The sequence below is a fragment of the Alligator sinensis genome, unplaced genomic scaffold, assembly GCF_000455745.1.
Source record: "Alligator sinensis unplaced genomic scaffold, ASM45574v1 scaffold177_1, whole genome shotgun sequence".
In the NCBI taxonomy this organism is placed as follows: Eukaryota; Metazoa; Chordata; order Crocodylia; family Alligatoridae; genus Alligator; species Alligator sinensis.
The window spans coordinates 1545780-1568646 of NW_005842269.1; the positions used below are offsets into that span (position 1 = coordinate 1545780).

Below are 22867 nucleotides of genomic sequence, written 5' to 3' on the forward strand. Positions count from 1 at the left end.
AAGTGCAGCCCCCCCCCTACCCCATCCAGCCCTCGGCTGCCCTGTTGGTGCTCCTCCTGGGGCTGAGCCCTGCCTGCTCTCTCCTGGGCCAACCTGTGCCATGCTTCCACCCCCACCTGCCCTACCCCCACCAGACAGCACCACCCACCTGACCCCAACCCCAACCAGTGCACACAGCTTCCTGGTGGAGCTGCTGCCTCCAGTGGCTCTTCCTCCTCCTCCTCCTGCCCCTGCTGTGTCCCTCCAGGCATGAGGTAACCCGGGGAAGGCATGGGGATACATGCTAGGCAGCAGGTGCCCATCAGAGGGAAGTTGCAGCTGGGCAGCTGCTGCCTCTGTGTGGGGCTCCAGCTCCAGGCCACTTTCCACCCACTCTGCCTGCCTGGCATGTTGAACCACCACCTGAAGGTGGGTGGAGTGGGTGGAAGGTATCTGGGAGCTGAAGCAGGAGCTCTGTGTGCTGGGGCAGGAGCTGCCCAACTGCAGCTTCTCCCCTGCTTGGCTGGGCATCTGCTACCTGGCACACATCCCCCACAGCCACCATTGCTTCCCTGTGCTACCTGCTGCCCAAAGCAGCACAGCAGAGGCAGGAGGAGGAGGAGCAGCCACTGGAGGCAGGGGGAGCTGAGCAGTAACTTGGGCTCCTGCAGCTGCACCAGGAGCAACCCACCAGAAAGCTGTGCACGCTGGCTGGTAACAGGGCCAGGGCTGTCGGAGGGTATGGGCTGCCTGGGGTGGGAGTGGGCAGGGCTCACATGTGGAGCATCACAGTGGCAGGCGTATTAGTATACACCTGCCTGGGAGCCATATCCAGTCAGTTGTCAGGTTGCATTTTGCTCACCCCTGAAGGAGGCTGTATAGATAGAGCAGTCATTCAAAACCTTGACAAACCCAGATGCAGCTTCTGTGAAATCTGGATGTTCTCCATCCTACTTCTTTATCACCCACTGGAGGTATCAGGGGCTCTTTCAGTTAAAACTAGTGGCAAAATTCCCATGGACTCCAGTGGGGCAGGTGCAGGCTTTAGGAGAATGTTTCAGTAGTTTGTGGTAGATTCCATGGCTAGGAAGCATTAGTGAAGACAATGAAGTATAATGGCTGAAGGAGCAATTGTCACAAGTATCCAGTATCCTGCCTGGGAGAGGTTTGATTGAAGCATTTTAAGCAACATTTGCAATGTACCAAAGTGACTTCAGAGCTCTGTTGCCACTGACAATCAACAGGACACAAGATACTAAATCACTTAGGTGCTTTTCAAAATTTCACTCATCCTGACTTTTTATGAATTAAATCAATTCATGCAACCCTCAATGTTTTTGCTATTGCTAAAAGTTCTGTGGCAAATAGAAGCTTCTGCTTGTTCCTGTTATTAGCCCCATGCAAAGGACCAGGATTAATTACATGCCTTATGAAATGGGTTAGAATGGTAATTAATGTCTTATTTGGGCATGATGCTGTTATCATACATCACCACATACTTGATTAGACCTGCATATGCTGTGGTTTCTTTTAGGTATAGATTACTGTGTGAAAACAATAACTGTGGATAACAGCCAGGTGGTCCTGCAACTCTGGGACACCGCTGGGCAGGAACGGTAAGAAAACGTCTGAACTTTCCTCTCTTGTAAGCTATTAATTTAGAAAATAACAGCCCTGGGCCCAAACATACTTCCCAGAAGTGGGAGCACAGCAAGCATGGCCTTGTCCCCAATGACTTTTAATCATAGTGAGATTACTGCTTTGAGTCTTTCCCAGAAGAATCGATATCTGCTAGTAGAGTGGAATGTTCCAGGTACGCTGTCAGCCTCTAACAGTCTACAAGATGCACGGGAGGAGTACAGCTGATGGAAAGTGGTCAGCACTTTCTTACAACAAAAAAGTTTTTTTTTTTAACAAGTTGACATTTTTCACACACATTCCAGTTGCTGTGGAAACTTTTCTATTTTAAATGAAGACATTAAATAGAAAAAGATTAGTGTCAGGTTACCAAAAAACCTAAAATCACAGTTTTTCATTGCTGCAAACTGATAAAAATATATTCCCCCACCCCCAATTTTTTGGTTTCTATTAAGGGAAACCCCTGAAAATTGTTCATGGGAGAATAAATTGGCTTCTAACCAGCTCTATTGAGTTCAGTGGTGCAGAGGAAAGAGGAATTCCTGTAATGGCACACAAGGTTATAATGAAGTGGGAAGACAGAGGTGAGATACAGGTCTGATAAGACAGGACCACCTAGATCAGCAACAGGATTTTAAAAAATGTGTTTACATATTTTTGTTGGGTTGATGTTTTCATTCAGGGCTGTCCAGTTGGCAGCCTGCAGGTCACATGTGGCCCACACGGGTTTAAACTGTGGCCCCCTGGATTTCTTCCCAAGTACTGCTCCCCACACTGCTCCAGCTGCTGCTGCCAGAGCCTCCAGGCTTCCCCCAACCCTTGTCCTCCAGCACATATTTACTGACACAGCCCCTGGGGGTGGGATGGTCCAGGGAGCCCAGGGCTCTGGATTCCAGGTGGCCCTGCAAGGTAGGGAAGTCTGCATGGAAGCGGGAGCTCAAAGTAACGCACAGTGAGCTAACATGGGGAGACCATGCAACAGCAGTGTGAAAGGTGCAGGGAAGCCCACATGGTGGGGAGTGGAGGATAGTATGCATTGGAAGGAGCATGGAGGAGACCATGCAGTGGGGGGTGGAGGGTGAGCATATCGCAGGGGAAGTGCAGAGAAGACAGCACAGTGTGTGTGGGCGGGGGGGGAGGGGCGGAGGTGTGCATGATGCAGAAACCTGCGTATTGTGTGGCCTCGGGGGCCTATGGTCTGCATGGATTTGACCGCCAGCCATTGGAAAGTTGGACGGCCCTGTTTTAATAATTGATACAGGGAGTGACTTTCATGGACTTCCACTGAAAGAGAAAAAGGGACAGAAATGCACAGTATTTAGTTACACACATCTCAGTAAAGCCATGTTTTTCCTTTTAGGTTTTCACTGAAGCTTTTGCTAGAATATTGTGCATTCAATTTAGCGTGAAATTCTCATTGTAATCAGTGCAGGTTCCAAACTTAGAACAGGCGAAAGGACTGTATTTGATAGAGGGGAGAAATACACTTCCTCACTATAAATTCATACATAAGCAAAGTAAATGAGAGTTTGTCTTCAGTTTTTATACCCATAAATAATCCATAACCAGGTGTGGTAATCTCTTGCTGTGTGACCTTGAACAGCTCACTCAAAACTGGTCATGTTTCAGTTTACTATGCATCTATAGAATGATCGTAATAATGATTTTCCCTTAGGAAAACAGTTAAGATCTGCAGCTGCAAAGCTCTCTAGAAGTAGTATCGTTATACCAATCTGACTAATCCCACTTACTTCGTTGGGACTACTTGGATGAATAAAGAGTTGAATATTTGAGTAACAGTTGAAAAATTGGCCCCTAATTTGGGAAGTTATGTGGTAGCATGTGCCCTTATAGCTGTGTTTCAAACTTAGCTCATAAGAGTTTAAATGTCCTAGATGGCTGTATCTAAATCTTCAGTGCTACAGGATAGTATGGTTGCTGTAGAGTTTGTGACTACTGTATGGTAAGAATATTGTCATGTTCCTAAGGCTGACCAGGATAGGGCTACAAACAGATTCTTTTTTGCAGGTACCGCAGTATTACCAAGCAGTTTTTCAGAAAAGCCGATGGTGTCGTCGTGATGTATGACATAACAGCAAAAGACACATTCATATCCGTCAAACAGTGGCTTGTGAGCATTGAGGTGAGTTGCATAGCTTTAAATCCAGATACCCGAGACCATATCTTCTAATTCCTTGGCATACTCCTAATAGATAAGGGATATTAGCAGTGCAAAGCAGAGACAAGATGATGCTGGCATTTCTTGAGCTCTAGCAATTATTTATTTTGTATGTAGGACCTCAGTTTGCATAACTGCCAATTCAGCTATTTTTAGAACCCCTAAATTTAATTTGATATTAAAACAATAATAACTCTAAAATTTCAAGGAGTAAAATATCCATGGATTGGATGTGTGTCTTCCCTTCCAGCATTTCCTGGTATTCAGTTTATCCTGAAAAAAGATTGCCACTTTCTCCAGTTTCTGTATCAGCATGCACTTTATTAAAGGTCATTTAGCTGAGGGCTCTAGCATTGTCACTGACATGGAATATGCTTCAGAGCAATAATGTAATCTCTAAGAGGCATTTTTGCAATGGCATATTTTGCTCGGGGGATTTTTATTGAGTTGCATGTACATGTGAACAGTATCCCCAGTAAGTGTAGTTAAATTAGTTGGTGCTAGATGATTCAGTTTCCTTGTGGGGGGGGGGGGAAGAAAGTTTTCTAAGGTCAGTACACCAACACCCAATGAAAGTCCATGCTACAGTTTTCCATGTTATATCTGCTGAGCTCTTGTGATAACTATTGATCAGAGCACTCTTATCAGAAGCACTGTTCTCTGCAGTGGCCACAAGGTGGCTCTGCACTTTGGTGTTATGGCCAAATTGCCCAAATACTTACTAATGGGTGTACTTCCACTGAAGCAAACCTAATATTAAGTATTTGCTTGATAGGTCTCTTATTTAATATATTATCTAATAAAAAAATCCTACAGTTGCAACAAATTCAGCAAATTGAAAATTACCTGCAGATAACAATTAAGGTTTTGATAGGAAAACTTGGTCTTATTTCAATTCCAATATTTTAAGTAGTTGATTCGTCTTTACTGAATAATTTGGGGAGATAGTAACTGGCAGTGATTTGAAAGAAATACAGCCAAATGCATTGACTTCTCTGGCACCCTGCCAACTTCATCATGCGGTAAATTTAGTCCCTGCTGGAGCTATGATAATGTATTTGTCCCGATAGTGCCTTATTTTATAATAAATGTTACCATTCTTCAGAATTAGATTCAATTGAATGTATTTGTTCTGTGCTTTTTATCTCTCGCTACATTATGTACTTCAGTTGGTATAATTATATCTAAATGCAAGTATGTCTATGTCCATCTAATTGGCAAAGTATAAGCTAGATAATAGCCTGTGGCTATGTGTAGCACAGTATTTCTAATTTGTTTTTTTAGTTTGACTGATTTTTATGTTTATTCATTATTCAAGGAATAGCAAGTATTGTGATGAATCTCTAGTACAGAAGATCTCCTTTATTGTGTTTGTCCACCCTCAAGGCCTGGTGTATTTCTTTATTCAATAGTATTTTGCTTCCTGGATCCAGTAACTGTATTATTCTTATTTCGCATTGGCACTTAAGCACCTGCAGGTGCTTGTCGTCTCATAATCAGTATTCATTTTTCAAAACACGTTCTGCTTGATATTGAAAAATTATGTCTTCCATAATTTTGTGGCGGTTTTTTGCTCTGCAGGAGGCAGCTGGGGAGAATATACCTCTTCTTTTGCTGGGTAACAAAACTGATAATGAAAAAGAGCGAGAAGTCCCCAAAGGACTAGGAGAACATCTAGCCAAGGTATGATACTTAGAATGAAATGCTTTGCAAAAAATAAAAAGTGGAGGGGAGAACATACAATGGATACTGAATTATTTTTTAGAAGCATAGTACGTTAAATTTTTTTTTAAAAGACAATCGCTTAAAAAAAACAAAATCTCCTCTTCCTCTGGAATTATAAATTGGCCAGTAGAAATGGCTTACCATGCTCAACTCTTTTATTAATATTATCCATAAAAAGCCAGGTTTGTTCATTTGTTCATTGTTTGTTACTTGGTTATCAAATCATTTATCTGAGCAAACTGCAGCTGATGCTTTGCCTAAACTGAATACAGCAAAAGTTCTGTTATCTGGCATCTTACAAGCTGGCATGCTCCACTAACCGGCATGCTGGCGTGTAAGATAAAGTGAAACTGGAAGTGCCCACTGTGGCACTTCTGATTTCTCTGGGGTCCCACGGCTCAGGGCAAAGCAGCCTGGGCTGCTGAGCCCCCATGGCCCGGGGGCATAACAGGCTGTGTGGGGCCCGCCTCCCTGTCCTGCATGGTCCATGGGAGAGGCAGCGATGCTGTGGGAGGGGCGGAGGGACGCCCCAGACGTGGCGGGAGAAGCAGTGGCCAGGGCCACTCAATTAACATATTTTGTTATCCAGCATCCCCCATTCCTGGGGGATGCCAGATAACAGAGCTTTTACTGTATTATAACTATGGTGCTTGGTCATTGAGGGCATCTTTACATGTGCTCCAGTTGTGGAGTGGGGCATGCTTTAATTAGAGCAGCTCCAAGAGCCACTCTGCTTAAAGCACCTGCAGCATCTTGTGTATTCAGCATCCTGCACTTCAAAATGACAGCGGAGGCACTTTAAGGCTTTTTCAACACGCCTTAGTTAAAGCACCCCCGCTGCCATTTTGAATTGCAGGGACCCTGAATACACAAGACCCAGAGGCTGCTGGAGCGTTTGAATTAGCATGCTTCTGCAGACTGGATTAATTGAGTCTGTTCTGATGCACTGGTTGGAGTAGCTCCTTGGGGGGGTTTTGTTTTTCTGTGGGTTTTTTTTAAGTGTAGATAAGTTCATCATAAAGTGTCATATGGACACCTCCCTCTCATTCTACAATCCTTGTAACATCCAAGTGACACCTGCAGCAATTGCTTCCAGGGAAGTTATTTGTAGGAAATTATTTTTAGCTTATTTTACTGTGATTTGGTTGGACGTTAGGTGTGGGCCCAGGATTCTGTCAACCTTCAGAAAGTGTTGTACAAGTTACCAGTGATCCATGGACAACAGTTTAAGTAACAGTAGATTATCAATTAACAGAAACATTGGTTGATAGGCACAGGCACACTCCATTTTTTGCATGGACCTACATAGAAGCCGTTGTGCAGATCTTCAGAAGACAGTTAACTCCAAGGCTAGGGACAGTCAAAAAGCCTGAACCTAAATTGATTCAATCTTTGCAGGTTAGTCTAGCCTGTCTAGGCTGAATCAGTTTGTAACTGCACAGACATCCCCCCTGCACTGAAAAAATGCAGGCACATGCCTGCAGTGACTCAGGCTAGAAGCCAGTGGGTGCTAGAACAGCCCTCCCTTCCATTCCACAATGCTGAGCTGAGGGAGGTGTGTCTAGGCCCCAGCAGGACATTCTGATTAGGAAGCCCCCCCTCCCTCACTGAGCCAGCAGGGGTTTACACAGCATTTAGCACCCCATCAGCAAAACAAAAGCATCTCTCGTTAGTTCAAGCTCTTCTTAAACAGCTTGTTCCAAGGAAGGAATGGAGGGACATTACCAACTGACCTGTTGATTAGCTCCAAAGAGTCTGAAGCCACTGTCCTTTGTCCCATCTCCCACAGCATGGATGTAGTCAGCATGTGATATGCTAGCTAATACTGAGAGGTGTCTGTGTAAGGTGGGGTGCGGGGGGGAGGGGGATCCCTGCTTAGCAGAGAGTGGTGAGGGAGGGAAAGCAGATGGGAAGCCAGGCCAGGTGCCTGCAGTCTCTGCCAGAGCTCCAGCCAGGAAGCAGAGGGCAGTGGCTAGCTCTGGTGTGGAGCAGAGGTCCTAGCTCAGAAAGCATGCCAGGATGCTGTGGGAATCTGGTTTAACTTAAACGAGGAAGGGGTCTGGGACAGACATTGCATAAACCAGTTTGACCCAAATCAGTTAAGTCTGATGCTACATTCAACCAGGTTTATCACAAACCCGTTTCAGCCATTTTCAAACCAGTTTATGGGCACTGAGCATCTGTTCTGTTACTGGTTTAAACTAGTTTCTGATCACTTAAACCGGTTTATGTGTAATGTCTGTCCCTAGCCCAAGGGGCAGGAACATAACTGAATTGAATAGTGCTGGATTATACCTATATGTATGTAAATACATTTTATGCAAACAGTTCCACTGATTGGTAACTCTTAAGGGATTCGTTGCTTTCTCCAATATTCAGTAAAGGATTAGCACCAGTATAGCTAAGGTCAGTTTTTGGGCATGTGGAGAGAATTGATTTAGGGTCATCTGCTGCTTTGACTTAAGACCGCCTGCTCCAAGCCTATCTCCACATATAGAACTCCATGGTGCTAGATGACAATTTCTGTTATATTTTATAGGATGGAGGAGGCTGTTTTATTTGGTTCTGATTGCAGTCCCTTTGCAGTCAGTGAAATTCCTAATGACTTCAGTGAAAGAAAAGTCAGCCCCCTTAATACCTCAGAGTTTCTGTATTTAACAAGTCTGTTTGATACATATATTTTTGGTAAGCATCCAAGTGCAGGTATAATTTCAGGCCCAGGAGACTTCCAGCTAGGGATGACTCCAGGGTATTATTACTGAATCCTTATGCCAAAAAAAAGGTAAAGGAGGGAAGTAGGTGTCTGCATGTCATTTATCTCTTTTGAAGAATTGCAGCTAGTAAAGCAAAGATGAAACGCACTGAGATACTGAATTTACAGCTCACCCAGTTGTTAATTGTAATATGGCATGTAAGGAAATAAAATGTTTTACGGAAGTAAAACAACACAACAGCAATGCTAACATTCAAGCGAATGAATGTTTATTTTGATGGAGCAAAGGTAAGGTGTAATCATCATTCAATTATAGGAATTCACTTACAATAACACTTTTTATTTTAATAGAATATTAATTATTGCTAAATAACAATGTAGTTCCTATGAAACCACTTATGACATCTTCATTAATAAATCCAGTTGAGGTACTGAAAATGAATAATTACATGACTGACATGTAAAGCACTCAAAACTACACTGAGCCTTATCTTCTTTTTGGCATAAACCTTCATAGGTTCATCATCATATTACTCTGGTTTTAAAGATAGATTCCCTCCTTCCCCTGGAAAAAGTAGGCATTAAAATTGAGGTGCATTTTATACACCATAGCTACATGCCAAAAAATACAGGCAAATGATTGTAATGAAAGTTTTAACAAAATAAAATCAAATTTATTTTTCAAACTGTTTTTCTGCAGTTTTCATGTTTTTAAGGGCAATATATACAGGTACATCTTGCACACTGGAAAATATGGTAACCTCAGAGAAGCAAAGACTTATTTATACCCATTTATTGGTCCATCATGAGTAAGTTTCCAAGAATCTTTGTAGACAGTGTACATATAGTGCAGCTCTTGTTTATGCGTGGAAGTTTGGTCATTAGGTCTCCCAGATCTCACAAGTTCAACAACATGGTGTAGAACCAAGCAGAAGCCCTCATGGGTACCACTGCTTTAGGGTGTACCAGGGACACAGTGCAGCCCCAGTGGAGGAATGTTGACCCATTAAAGGAAGTCTTGTGAAGTGACTAGTGCCAACTATTTGAGAAGCATAAGAAAAAGGAGAAAGGATGGCCATGGTTTTGAGGCCTTGGACTAGCACTCAAGAAATGTCACTGCTAATAGGGCTAATCCTGTTTTTTTAACCAGTGATTGTCTGAACATAAACAGTCTTGGCAATTGGGACTGACATCCAGGACTCCCTCCCCCCTGGACTACAGAGGAGGCTTTGTCTCTCTTCCCTACCTTCTGGACCTGTGAATTGCAGTCTGGGCCACCTTCCCAGATTAGCTCATAGCCTGGTTTTTAGGACATTTTCCTGAAAAGTGGGAGATAAAGGTTTTAATCCTCTCCATCTGAGGAGCGTATAGAAGCCAGCTCTCCTGCTTATGGGGAGAGTTGTCTAGCAATTTAGCCCTTGAGGAGAAAAGTATGATGAAATTCAACAAAGGACAAAATATGCAAATTGTGCTTAGTATGGCTCCCAGCTTATTCCCTATGGCATTTCTCTTTTGTTTTTTTCTTTCATCTCCTTTATTTTTTGTCTGGTTTTAGAAGCCCCAGGCAATGTGGCAATAGCTACTTTCTTTACTTGAGGAGGTTCTTCGACAGCTATGTTACGGAGTGGTAATTGTCCAAATCACTCTTCTTGTTTAACGATTAGTTGTACGTTTGGTTTTGCCTCATTCTTTAGGTGCTGTTTCAAGTTCATTGGCTAATTCCTGTGCTAGAATAAACAGGTGCATCTCTCATATGAATAATTAGATATATCTCTATCCGGTGCTCATATGCCCAGATCTGATTATCTGAACTCTACTTCAGGTTCATGCTGTAAATACTTCTTCCAAAGTTCAAAGGAATTGCACCATCTATTTCCAGACTGACTTTCGTGTTTGTCAGCCCAGCAGAAATGAATGATTAGCCTCAATAGAAATAACTCATTATCCCACACATAGGATTTTCTGTGCTATGTGGCATTTGTCAAAGAATCCCTTCTGATTCATGTCAGCATCACTTACATGATTTCTCCTTAGATGATATGTTGTAGAAGAGAAAAGCAGGGACAGTGGCAATCACAGTTTGGTTCCTGTGTATTATCCATATGCTGTCTAAATTTTCTGCTATGGGTCTGAGAACTTTCCTATGTCATAAAGCAAAGGAGATTTGCCCTGTGCATACATTTGATTTCAGACTTGACACTTACGTGGTCATTAAGCCATATAACCAGGAAAGTTACCGCTTAGGAGAGAAGTGTTTTCTGCTCTGAATCTGTCCTGAGAAGAGCAGGGAAGAGCTTTAGTCTCTATATCATTAAAATAGTTATTCATCACATTAATATTCAGTCAGCACATTAATATTCAGAACTTGTGCACTCTGTTAGCTCTCCATAAAACAAATGGAAATCCAGTGTAAAGAATGTCTTTCTTTCTGTTTGAACTTATTTCTGGACTCAGCATAATCACTTAAATGCCATGCTCATCAACAGTGATGGGTTTTCCATTTGCTGTGCAAAAATGCAGATTTTCTCCTTTAAAGTAAAAAAATCAGGGATTACTCCTTTTAAAGAGAAAAATGTGGGAAACTGTACGTGTCCCCTTGCATGCTAGCAGAGTTCCAGCCTGCAAGAGGCTGCTTGGGGCTGGATGAAGAGGGGGAAGGCAATCAGAGGCAGGGGGTGCCACATTCATGTGCATGTGCCCGTGCATGTTGCAGCTAAGCCTTGGTGCAGAGCAGCTCCTGCAGCTCCCTCCAGGTAAGTCTGTGGTGGGGAGGGGACAGGTGACATGGCAGAGGGGGGCGGGGGTGCCAAGGCAATGTGGCGGTGGGGAGGGCATGCACCCTCCGAGATTTCTGCACCCGCAGCGGGATGCAGGGATGCAGCTGAGCCAGACCAGCTCTGGGCAAGAGCAAGCTCTGCTGTCCAGCAGGCGGGACCCAGCGCAGGAGAGAGCGCTGTGCTGCCATGGCCGCCAAGGTGAGCTGCGGCAGTGGTGGTGGTGTGGAGCTGTGCCCCAGATGTGCAGGAGGTGCCTCACCTTGGCAGCCATGGCAGCATAGCACTCCCTCCTGCCCTCTGATCCATGGAGGAAGCTCCTGCCTGAAGCTAGTATGCCCTGCCTCCAACCCCATGCCTCACTGTGGGTGCAGAAAGTTGAGGGGGCACGTGCTCCCCCACTCCCTGATGTGTGGCCTGTGCTCTCTCCCACCCCCACGTCACCTGTGGTCACACCCCCCCCCTTCCCAACACACCCACACACTGGGGATGGGGGCCTGTGGGTCAGGAGTGAGGGGCAGTGGCAGTACCAGCGGGCTGTGGGCTGGGAGTGAGGGGAGCCAGCAGGGCTGTAAGGGCTGTGGTTTGGGAGTGAGGGGCAACAGCAGGGCCGGGGGGCTATGGTTCAGGAGTGGGGGACATTGGTAGGGCTGGGGGTGGGGCGGGGCTGTGGCTTGGAAGGGAGGGGCGGGGGACCGGGGGGCTCAGTGCCACAAAACAGTGGGGGCGACAGCCACAGTTGGACCCACATCCTGGTGGGCAAAGCGGGCAGGGGGAGCTTTTATTTTCCTATTAAAAAAAATCCCAAAATCAAATGCTAAAATATATAAGTATTTAGAATTTATTTTATTATAATGATTGAGGCACTGGTAGGCTTCCAAATTCCTTTAAAATTGTAAATATATCAATAAAACTACACACACACAACCCCCCCCCCACACACACACACACACACCCTATATATAGTGGCATTTCATTCTAATTGCAAAAATAAAGGTGGATTTGTGGGTTTTTGATCATACAATTTGGGATTTTTATCAGAGAATTTGGGATTTTTAAACGCACAAAACGAGGATCCCCACATCAATTTGCATAAAATGAAATACTGAAAAGCAGATCTTTAAAAAGACCTTCCCAACAAGGCCACAGATCTCTCTACATCACTACAACACCAGCTCCATCCCTACATCCTTCCTGTTGCTAATTCAGGAAGGATATGGGGATGGTTCTTAATGGGGTAAAATTGAGAAAAGAGGTTGAGTCATGCAGGATGTTCTGAAGTTCACTGAGGATGTGATCCAATGTCTATGGAAATCCTTGCAAAACTTCCTGCTCATTTCAGATTCTTTTTAAACAAAACTTCTGCTTGGGCCCTAATAGATCAAGGTAGAGAGGTTAATCACAAAGCTAAGAACAGCTTACCCTGCCACATTAGTTTGGACCAGAACAGAGACCTTCAAGTAGTGTTTTTAGTTTATGCTGTTATGGTTTCTTATGGTGAATGTGAAGGGGAAATAGAGATCACTTGAGTAGGTGAAACTTCCATGCTTTAGTACCGCTTGTAGTGAATTCATGAGTTTTTAAAAATTGTTTGATAAAATCAGGCTAGCTGTAAAATGGGTAAAAATGATGAAAATTCATTTTGAATGAATTCATTAAATAAAAATGTTATGCACTTTTCCCCATTTTTATCATTTGAAATTTCATTAGATTTTGAAATTTGATAAAATTTCAAGCAGCTCTACTATTTAGGGTTGCAGAGTATTTCTAAAGAAATCCATTGAGATAAGAGCATTTAATTGGAGTTGGGAAATTGGAATTTTATAAAAGTTTCATAAAAAGCAATGTAATAAGTACAGATGCAGTAACAATCATTTTGAACAACTATACATTGAAAAAGAAAGAAAAGCTGAGAGTTAAATAGGGAAAGTGGAAGGACCAGACCCATAAATAGTAAGAGAAGTAGTAAATAGAGCTTTAGCAAAAATGAAATCTGATGAAGCTTGTAGTTTGAGGAATAACCTCAGAGATTATGAAAGGCAATGGGGTCTGGTGACATCTGAAGGAAATTTGGCATCAAGGGAGAACTCCAAAGGGCTGGGCGAAAGGTAAGATAATACCCGTGTATAAGCAAATGGATGATGTGCTAAGATATGTAAGCTAAAAAAGGAATAATGCTTGTGCAATATGTGATGGAAGTCTCTGAGGGTAGAAATAGATCTCACCAAACAAAGAGGATCAGCTTTGCCAGGATGTGCCCTGGCACATCTGATCCACTTCATTGGGCAAAATGCATTTCACCTGTTGTCCTGCCTGTGATGTTGTAGGATAATGGGCAAGGTGCTTGAGGGGCTTGGTTTCACACACCCCAGGGATTCGCATGCAAAATCAGGCTCCACAAGCCCTAAAAGCACCTGCTCACCTTTCCCCACATACTGAGATGTTGTGTCTCAGTGTAAGAAGGGAAAGCTGCCAATTTGCTGCTCAGAGAGATGTCCCCAGAATCTCCAAGAAATCCCAGCTTTTCCTGCTTACCAAGGTGTGCTGCAGAGATCCCAGGGATGCATCGTCATAATCAGGGAAACCCGAACTTTCCTTGCTTACTGAGATGTGCCCCAGAGATCTTGGGGCCACGTCTGTGTAAATGGGGAAAGCCAAGTAGGTGCTCCCAGGGTTTGAGGGGCCTGATCCTGCCTGGGAACTCCCAGGGTGGGCAAGATCAGGTCCCTGAAGCCCCCAGAGCACCTGCCATAGGCATTTAGAGCAAGGATGGACAAAATATGGCCAGTGGGCTGGATCTGGCCTGCCATGGCATTTTGTCTGGCCTGCAACAGATCCCTCAACTCTGCCTGGCCCAAGCATAGGGAGCACCTTGGGCCATGGTGTGTGCAGCCGGTCCTATCACCCCAGGGCACACAGCAGGGCTGGTGCAGTTCAATGGGTGGACTGTTTCCTGGCAGCCCCAGCAGTGGTTCCTTCTGGCCGCCGCTGCCAGACCCAGCCCCACTAACTAGGCACCCTTGCCCAACTGCCCCACATCCATCACCAGGAGCGCCAAACTAAGTGGGCAGGTGAGGTCTCCATCAAGACCAGCTGGGACCCACATGGACAGGGCATGTGGCCAGGTGGATGGGATGGGGCTCCAGGCATGGAGTGGCATCCAGGAGCAGGTTGGGCAGTGCTGGGCATTGGGATTGCGGGGCAGTGACAATGTGGGGCCGGATCCCAGGGCAGAGCTGCGATCTTCTGCCTGCATGCCCCTGCAATGGGTGCCAGTTCTGTGGGCAGAGGCATGCAGGGTACAGATCACAGCTCTCTCAGGCCCCAATCCTGTGCTGTCACCACCTCACAATCCCTGCCTTAGCCCTGTCCACCCATCCTACTCCCGGACACAGCTCCCACTGGCCCTATCCCAGCCACACATTCCTCCTGGACTGGCCTCCATAGAGGCCATGGGATTGTCGGGACCCAGGGCAGCCGGCCAGCAGCTCTCCCTGACTCCCACCCGGGCAGTTAAGGGTCCGTCAGGCGGGTACTTGTGACGCATGGAGTGGAATTAATTAGGTGGACGCATATCGGTTGCAAAGCAAGATTATTTACTCACGCCGTCAAGGTGGTGAAAGACGGAGGTCAGATATACTTAGTTAGTTACATCTTAGAGTCATTCGGTCGGTCTGCAGAGATATATACGGGCCGGCGGTCTTATCGGGCATGCGGGTCAAGGGTATGCCAGGGAGGTCGCGGCGGGAAGACACTGACAACTGATCAAATTGTCAGATTTACTCCAAGGTGCGGACAGAGTTGTCTTCGACTTTGGCGGAAATGCAGCAGGGTTTTGTTTGTATGATAGCCAATTGTTTTTCGCCACATCATAAATTTAATTAGAATCGCCAATTGTATAGTGGTCTTCGCTAGGGTGTTATCATAGGGTTACTCTTTGTTTTCTTTGACCAATTATAATGATTTATGTACAGCACAGAAGGCTAAGTTCTATTTCATGTTGGTGTCGCAGTTATAAATTTCTTTTTGACATGCGCAGCAAAAAAACTGTTACTATCTTCTTGTTAGTTAACTCTTAGTTAACCTAGTGCAGACTAAAACTGTTTTGAATGGTTTTACTCGTTTGTGACATGGGCACTACTTAATTTGGTTTGTGACAGGGATCACAAGGCAGTGACAGCACAAGGCTGAGCCCCGGGGGGCAGACCTGCAATCTGCTCCCCATGCCCCCCTGCCCACAGAACAGGTGCCCATTGCAGGGGCGTTTAGGGAGTAGATCATGGCTCTGCCACAGGCCCTGTCCCTGCGCTTTCATCACCCTGCAATCCCAATCCTAGCCCTGGCCCTGGCCCCGCCCACCTGTCCCACTCCTGGATGCTGCTCCCCACCCGCCTGCGGCCCAGTCCCAGCCACCCGGCCAAGTGTGGGGGCCACTTCGGGAGTTTTTGTTAGTTAGTGGGGGAGGGTGCTGACCTGACCCGCGACAGCTCACTAAAACTCCTTAAGTGGCCATCTGGCTAAGATGATTGCCCATTGCTAAGTTAGAGGATGCGAGCATCTCCAGGCTGCCTGTACTTTATGGCACAAGAGCAGACATCTACCACTAAATAGCAGCACAATTGAGACCACCTTTGTAGAGCACCCTTGAATGCAGCTACTATTTGTGGTGTGCCAAGGGGCATGAATGTCTGTGTGCTTAGTCTTTTTGTCGCCATAAACATTGTATGGTGCCACAAAAGTGACGAAAGGAGATATCTGTTCCACCCCTGACAGGATTGTGGACAAGCAGCAGAGAGTGAATAAAAATACATGAAGTGTAGTTTGAATTTGTAGAAGGTAAGAGAACCACAGATGCAGTATTAGTGATGAGATAGATGCAGGGAAAAGTTCCAAGAGAGGAATAAGGATCTATATTTTGCATTTTTGGACATGGACAAGGCATTTGATAGTATTCCCATTAGTCAGTACATTGGTGTTGGAGAAAGGCAGGAGTGTCAGAAAAGATTCTGCAAGTGGTAGAAACAATCTATAGAGAGGTCAGAACTGCAGATAGAATGACAGAAGTCTTTGGCCCAGCACCCAGGTTCTGTGCTAAGCCCATGGCTGAAAAGTCTTAAAACTTTTAGAGAAAGGCAGTCTAAAAAAGAATCAGAAGAACAGATGTAGTGATGGGTAGCAGATGTGGTTTGGAAGACAAAGTAGTGAAGGATAGAAAAGGGGATTTCATGAAAGTCAGGAACATTCATTCATGTGCTTGGAATCTCAAATGACAAAGGCAACTGTGCAGCAGAAGTAAGAAAGAGGGTTGAAATGGGATGGAAAAAACTGAAAGGAGTTGTCAAGTCCATATTTACCGGAATCCAAGATGACTTTGAATTTAGAACCACCTCCCCAAAATTAATTCTATACATGGACAATTATAAAAGCGTGCTTTCCCCCCTGATATCTGCTCCCTCCCACTGCCTGCCTCTCACCAGCCACTTGCATCCCATGGTAGTTCCCTCTTGTCTTTGCTACTGCCGCATGCTGCACTTGCACTGATTTCCTTGCTACTCTCTGGCTATGCTCTGGGTCCTGTTGCACTGGCTCCATGTTGATTCCCTCACTGCTCCCTGGCTCAACAGGGAGGCAAAGGGCAGTGCAGGACCCAGCAGGGAGCCAGAGAGCAGTGAAGGAATCAGCACTGGATCCTACAATTCCCTCTGACTTCACACTGAGCCCCTCCTTTTCTCTGGTTCTCTGCTGGGTCCTGTGCTGCTCCTTTGCTCCCTGCTGAGCCAGGCCACTGAGCTCTAGGGAGCAGTGAAGGAATCAGGATGGGGCCAGAGAGCAGTGTTGGACCCAGTGCTGTCTGGAGGTGGTGCATTTTTACTAATTACTTCATTCTAAGACATTGAATGGGGGTTAAAAAACACCTCATCTTAGAATTGAGTAAATATGGTACTGGATAAGATAAAAGGATGCCAGACTTGTGACCTGACAGTGTTGTTAGGGCTGTTGACAAGACCATAATTCTGAACCTTCCTAAAAGGGAGGGGGGATTTGCTGCTTGGGTGTTTAGCAGCTGCTTTAATTCTAACTGCTGCATCTATCCATTCCTGTGCCAGCATAAGTAGAGCTAAACTAAATAAAATAGGTTCAAAGTTAGTGGTTTAGTTCCACATATGGGAGTGAAGAGATTATGCTGAAATACTTTATACTGGTATAATTTAGTACTGTCAAAATGGTTACATCTCTCAACACACTATAGAAAGGAAACCTGGTCAGTGAGAAGGAAAGAGGAAAAGGAAGTCAAGAGACTAAAATGAGGATGCTAAAGTGAATGTTGGATATTTCACTGAGAGGGGGACACGGAAATAACAATATGAGGAAATAGTTGGGTGTAAAGACTATTGCTGAGAAATCCAGAGAGGCCAGGCTGAGAGCGCTCAGGGGAGTTCTGCATAGGAAATATAGTGGGAAGTGTAAAGAAGATGAAAATTGAAGAGAAGAGGAAGAGAGGATGGCCAAGGTTGAAATGGAAGGATCTAGTCAGGAAATACATGAACAAACATGGAGTTAAGAACAGAAAATACCACTGAATGGGACAAGAGGAGAAGGAACATCCAAGCTACTGACCCCATAACTGAGTAGGACTGAAGGCCAAAACCAGAGAAGCTACAGTAACAACTGATTTTGACAAAGAAAAATCCATGCAAAGTACCTGCAGTATAAAGACTGTTGCATCCCTATAACTAGGATTAACCCAGCAGACCTGAATGTGACTGAATACCACATTTTCTTTGTTCATGATGTTTTCTGTGATACTGAACTGTGTCCTTGAATTTTAAGTGTAAGTAATAAATAACAAGGAAGGAGAAGACAGAGAGGAGGAGAGAAGACAGAAAAAAAGAGAATGGATACATCTTTGTGGGGTGAGGCAGATATACCATGGAAAACAATATTAATGGGTGGTGATATAATCTCCGGTAAGAGCTCTGAGAAGAAAACTAATTCAGCCAAGTAGCTGTTTTGGGAAAGTGACCTCTTTTTTTAATTCAATTTCCAAATAAAACTCTATTTGACGTCAGTGCTGCAGGAACAAAATTTTGAAATGATGCAGGAGACTTTCTCAGCAACAAGGGCTTTATTTGGCATTGTGCTGAGCATTCAGGGGTTTGATCCTGCATCCATTGTATTTGATAATAAATCTCCCTTTAATTTCAGTAGTTCAGGATCAGAATGGGCACTAAAGGTAGAGGGATGTCTGCAGAAAATGTAGATGAAAACCAAAACATTTGTTTTCATCCAATTTTTCAGTCCCAGACTGATGAAACCTGTTTGTTTTGTTCCTGTTGAAAGCCCAGTTTTCCATTAAAAAGAAAGTCTTCAATGGAAAATTTTCAACAAACTCTGTCAGGTGCTTGCTAAGATACTTAATGCCCTTACCTCCGGAATAATTGAGAGCAATTGTAGGACCGTTCAGAATGATGTTTTAAAATTTAAAATCAAACCGATTTTTTATATCATAGAATAGGGCTTAATAAAAACCATGGCATGAGCTTCAAAGGATTCCATGTTTAAGAAGGAATGCATGTTTTAGTGGCATCTTTTACTCTACAATATAATACTTACCCCATTTTCCCAATAATCAATCAAACCTCATGACCTGTTTCAGCTTCTGTTTGTCCCCCCCCACCCCAGTGAATCTTCCATGTTTCTGCGATACCATTTATTTAAAGACAGATTGACAAAACTGATTGAAATGATCTTTCTGTCTGATTTTAGGATTACAATTTAATTTTTTATGAATGCAGTGCCTATTCTGGTCACAATACCAAAGAGTCTGTGCTTCACTTGGCAAGGTAAGAAAGGGATTTTTATTTAGGGTGAAGTTGCACATTATGCTTAGACCATACTAAGGACACTTAAAACATAAGTGTGCATTCATTAAAGCTAGTTAACTCATGCTAAGTGCCCACTGAGTGTCTCAGTTGCACCACTTCAGGTGAGGGTTAACTCTGGGTTGTGCTACCTAGCATGTGTTCAGGTAACTTCAGTCTGCTCTGTAGAGATAAAACAAATAGTCCTCCAGCATCCCAGGCTGCATTGCTCCCAGCCCCCACTCCCCAATCCAGAGCAGGGATAGAGTCCAGGTGTCCTGGCTCCTAGCTACACCCCTGCTCACCAGTCCTCTAGTGGCAAGTCAAAGCTGTGCAGCAATAAATGGTATTGTCCCCTAAAGTGTGGCTGCTCACAGTACATTCCTACATAAATACCATTTAACATTCCACAGCTATAGTATGGTCTACATGTAACATGTGACTTCACCTTATTTATTTATTTATATATTTTACCTCTCTTCCTCCCTCCCCCCCAATGATAAGTGAATGTTCTATGAATAAAATCAAGCTAGGCATAAGAATGCAAAATAAGCAGAAAACTCAATGTGCAATTTATAGAAATAGTACTTCCATAAGTAAGAAGTGCTTACTCTTGTCCTGTTGATGATTGAATGAATTCTGATTTCTAAAATTACTTGCCCCTCATAGGAACCAGCCTCCTCTATGTTCTGGTGGCTTTTCTTGCACCCTAGACAACAGTAAATAGAACTCACCACTTAGATTCCCAGAAACATTCACAAGTTGCTGTTGATCAGCTCTGTCAAGCAAGTGAACCAAGTACTATTTTCAGTTTTGTACCATTAATTCATTAATTTCACAAAATTCAGTCACTTCCAGTGATTCTCTCAGATACCAGTGGAGATTAGTCAGGTTGTGATGTCCCTGGGTGGGTGGGTGGGTGTTTAATCTTCTAGATATTATTGACTTTTTCTAAGCAGCTTCTTTTTATATTTCTCTCCTAGGCTGTTAAAGGAGCAAGAAGATAAAGTGAAAGAAAAAACAGTTAAACTGCAGCATGACTCAAATAAAAAGTCTTGTTGCGGTAGGCAGTAAAAGGCTGGATCCAGTTAGACAAAAATCACATATCTGTATCACACTACAGTACATCATCAGATCTGTCTTGTGCTCCAAATATGGCTCATGCTGTGTTGTAAAGGTAGCAGCAGAAGAACTTAAAGAATGTAGTACACTCCTGCCTTCACTCTTTTGCAAAAAGATGTGAGGGTCTTAGTTAGGATTACATAGACAAAAGTATGTAAGGCAGTGACACTCGCTGTCCTGTGTTTGCACAACCTTTAGCACCATGGATACCTCATCCATGTTTGGCCTACCAGATGTTACTGCAATACAAATAATAAATAGGAGTAATAATAAAATATCCACTTAGAATAAAAAGTGAATTCTCACAGGGCTGATCCTGTAGACTAGTGGTTCTGAACCTTTTTAAGACTTGAAGCATCCCTCAATAGACTTGAGTTACCCTTTGGAAAATGCTACCTCTTAGTTTTTACTCTCTTTTTTTTTTTGACCACAGAAAAATAATAGAGCAGGTCTTCTGTTGCAAAGAACTCAGAAAGCCCACAGCAGGTCAGAATGGTTTTTAACACTATAGATTCTTGTCTGAAATGTCTGGGTTTATTTGGTGACTCATGTTTGCACGCCTAACAGTGCTAACATTGCATAGCACCCCACAGCACCTTTGAAGGGATCTTAAGGCACCCTAGAGTGCCCTGGCACCATGGTTGAGAATCACTGCTGTAGACTTTGACTTGAATAGGTGAATTATTTTCAGTCCAAGATACTTATACGTCCTTATCTTTTGATGAGAATGAGATCTATAATCATGTATCTTGAAATCTTGGCTTCATATTGACCTTTCTTATTTAATTTTTAAAAGCCTAACACATATTTAACTATAAAACTCTGTGTTAAGGTTTTAAGTGTAAATATACGAGAGTTGAAGCATGGAAAAGTCAGGATGCTCATCATAATGTTCACTAATTCACACACTACACCTCTACAGTATGTTGATTTCTAGTTGTACTGCATTTAGGACCTTGTTGTGGGACCCTAACTTGCAGTGGAAAGTGATTTATCTGGGGTTTCAGAAGCAAGTAACCTCATCTATGCTAGGATGGGGTTATCCAGTAGCCTATACAGTTACCCATGTTTCTAGATGTTACTAGCAGGTGGCTGTTTTATTACTGGAACTTCGCTACAGCAGCTGTGCTGCCAGGAGGCCTCAGCTATTAAACAGACTGGAATGGTCAGAAGAAAGCACACATACATCAACATCCGCTGTCAGGTGTGGGGCAGTGGTAGGTACCTTCTGTTGTTTGCCAAGCCAGTTTTATTCTGTTGGCATAAAGAAGGGGTCCTGCCACCACTGGGGAGCTGTTTGTTCTGATACGCTCAGAGTTGTGCAAGCAGAGTTATATAATGCAGACTAGGTCTGATGCAGCTGCTCTGCCTCACACAAACTCCATCACAAAAGGCTTAGCATGGATATTCTAAAATTTTCAGAAACACGTGCCTAAAATGAGACTACTTGGTCTCTAATTTGGGACAGGAACTTTTCTTCCCCAAAAGTATCTGACACGCAGCATCAGGAGCACAAATCTTACTGCAGTTTGATTGGACCTTTGCTCCATTCCTTCAGTGCCTTTAAAGTTGCCCTGCTCATGCACCTGAAACGGATGTCCTCATTTTCGAAAGTGTTGAGCCATCCAGAAGTTGGCTTTGACCTCATCTAGAATATAGTACTTGAAAAGCCAGCCTTTTGGGGAGGTATCTGTTCTTTTAAAACCTTGACTAGAGCAACACATGAAATGGAATGTCATCGTGTCTTTTGGATGGTCTGGTTGGATATGAGCGAGAAGAGCAAATTCAGAGCTGGTCAACCAGCAAGTGCTCGAGTCATCCTGGTTGGCACTCTTCCTTCTCACGCATAATGGTACTTTCAAGAACGGTCTGTAAAGTACAGATGAGCATTGGAGATAAACAGCATATTTCTGTGCCTATTTTATTAAACTTTCCGTAGCGAAGCCAAAGACGGTTTCCTACAAAAGAAAAAGATGATTTATACAGTATATTTGCAATCCATTTTCTAAATGTTTCACAGTTTTTTCATTTAAATAATGAATTGATTTGAAACAAATGTAATTAAAAATAAGAGACTGTGTTTATAAAAGACCCACAGGCTAAACACTAGTTATATATGTAGCTATTTTAACTTATTTTTTAATAAAACCTTTGCAGTAATCAGAGTGCTCTTGGAACTTTTGTCCATGCAAATTGCCTGATGCTAAGATAAATCTCTGTGGGGCAGGGGTTGGCTAATTTTTTTATCACCCTTTTCCATACTCAGAACCCATCTTGATGCTCCTTCCATTTCATTGGGATCCAGCCAGGATCGCTTCTCTGGGATGTAATTACATCCCTCTCCCATTAAGCCTTTCATGATGGGCAAGGTGGTTTATGATTTCCTGGTGCCTAATTTTGAATCCTGCCAGCCCTAGTGGGTCACAACCTACAAGTTGTCTCTATGTCAAAGAACAGTACACATCTTCCCTAATCAAATTGGGATCAGAGGATGGACAAGCAGAGACTCTGTGGGTTAGGATCCAAAGGGGTCAGGGGGGAAAGGGACCTGGTGGTGGGGGTCTAGTACAGGCCTCCGCACCAGGAGGATGAGCTAGATCGAGAATTTTCCAGGCAACTCTCAGAAGCTGTGCAGTCTAGAGATACGGTATTCAAGGGGGACCTTAACTACCCAGATATATGCTGGGAGGAACAGTCAGCTAGATCTAACTACTCACGCAGGCTCTTAACCTGTATCCAGGACCTTCACCTAACACAGGAGGTAAGGAGTCCCACCAGGGGTAACGCCTTGCTCGAGTTGGTGTTGGCCACAAGGGATGACCTGGTGTGGGACCTGCAGAACCAAGGCAACCTAGGGGACAGCGATCACCAAATG

General features: G+C 44.0%; 1 protein-coding gene across 4 annotated transcripts in view; it reads left to right on the forward strand.

Annotated features, from left to right (window-relative positions):
* The window catches only part of CRACR2A (calcium release activated channel regulator 2A), a 121869-nt gene that overhangs the window by 72261 nt on the left and 26741 nt on the right, over positions 1–22867 (forward strand). For 3 of the 4 annotated variants that reach the window (XM_006027820.3, XM_025209110.1, XM_025209111.1), the window contains 5 exons: positions 1514–1595; positions 3646–3760; positions 5378–5479; positions 18776–18852; positions 19854–22143. In XM_006027820.3, coding sequence (XP_006027882.1) covers positions 1514–1595; positions 3646–3760; positions 5378–5479; positions 18776–18852; positions 19854–19944 — 467 coding nt within the window. In that variant the 3' untranslated portion in view covers positions 19945–22143. Of the gene's footprint in view, positions 1–1513; positions 1596–3645; positions 3761–5377; positions 5480–18775; positions 18853–19853; positions 22144–22867 lie in introns of those variants that run through there. The other variant, XM_025209109.1, reaches the window with a different exon arrangement.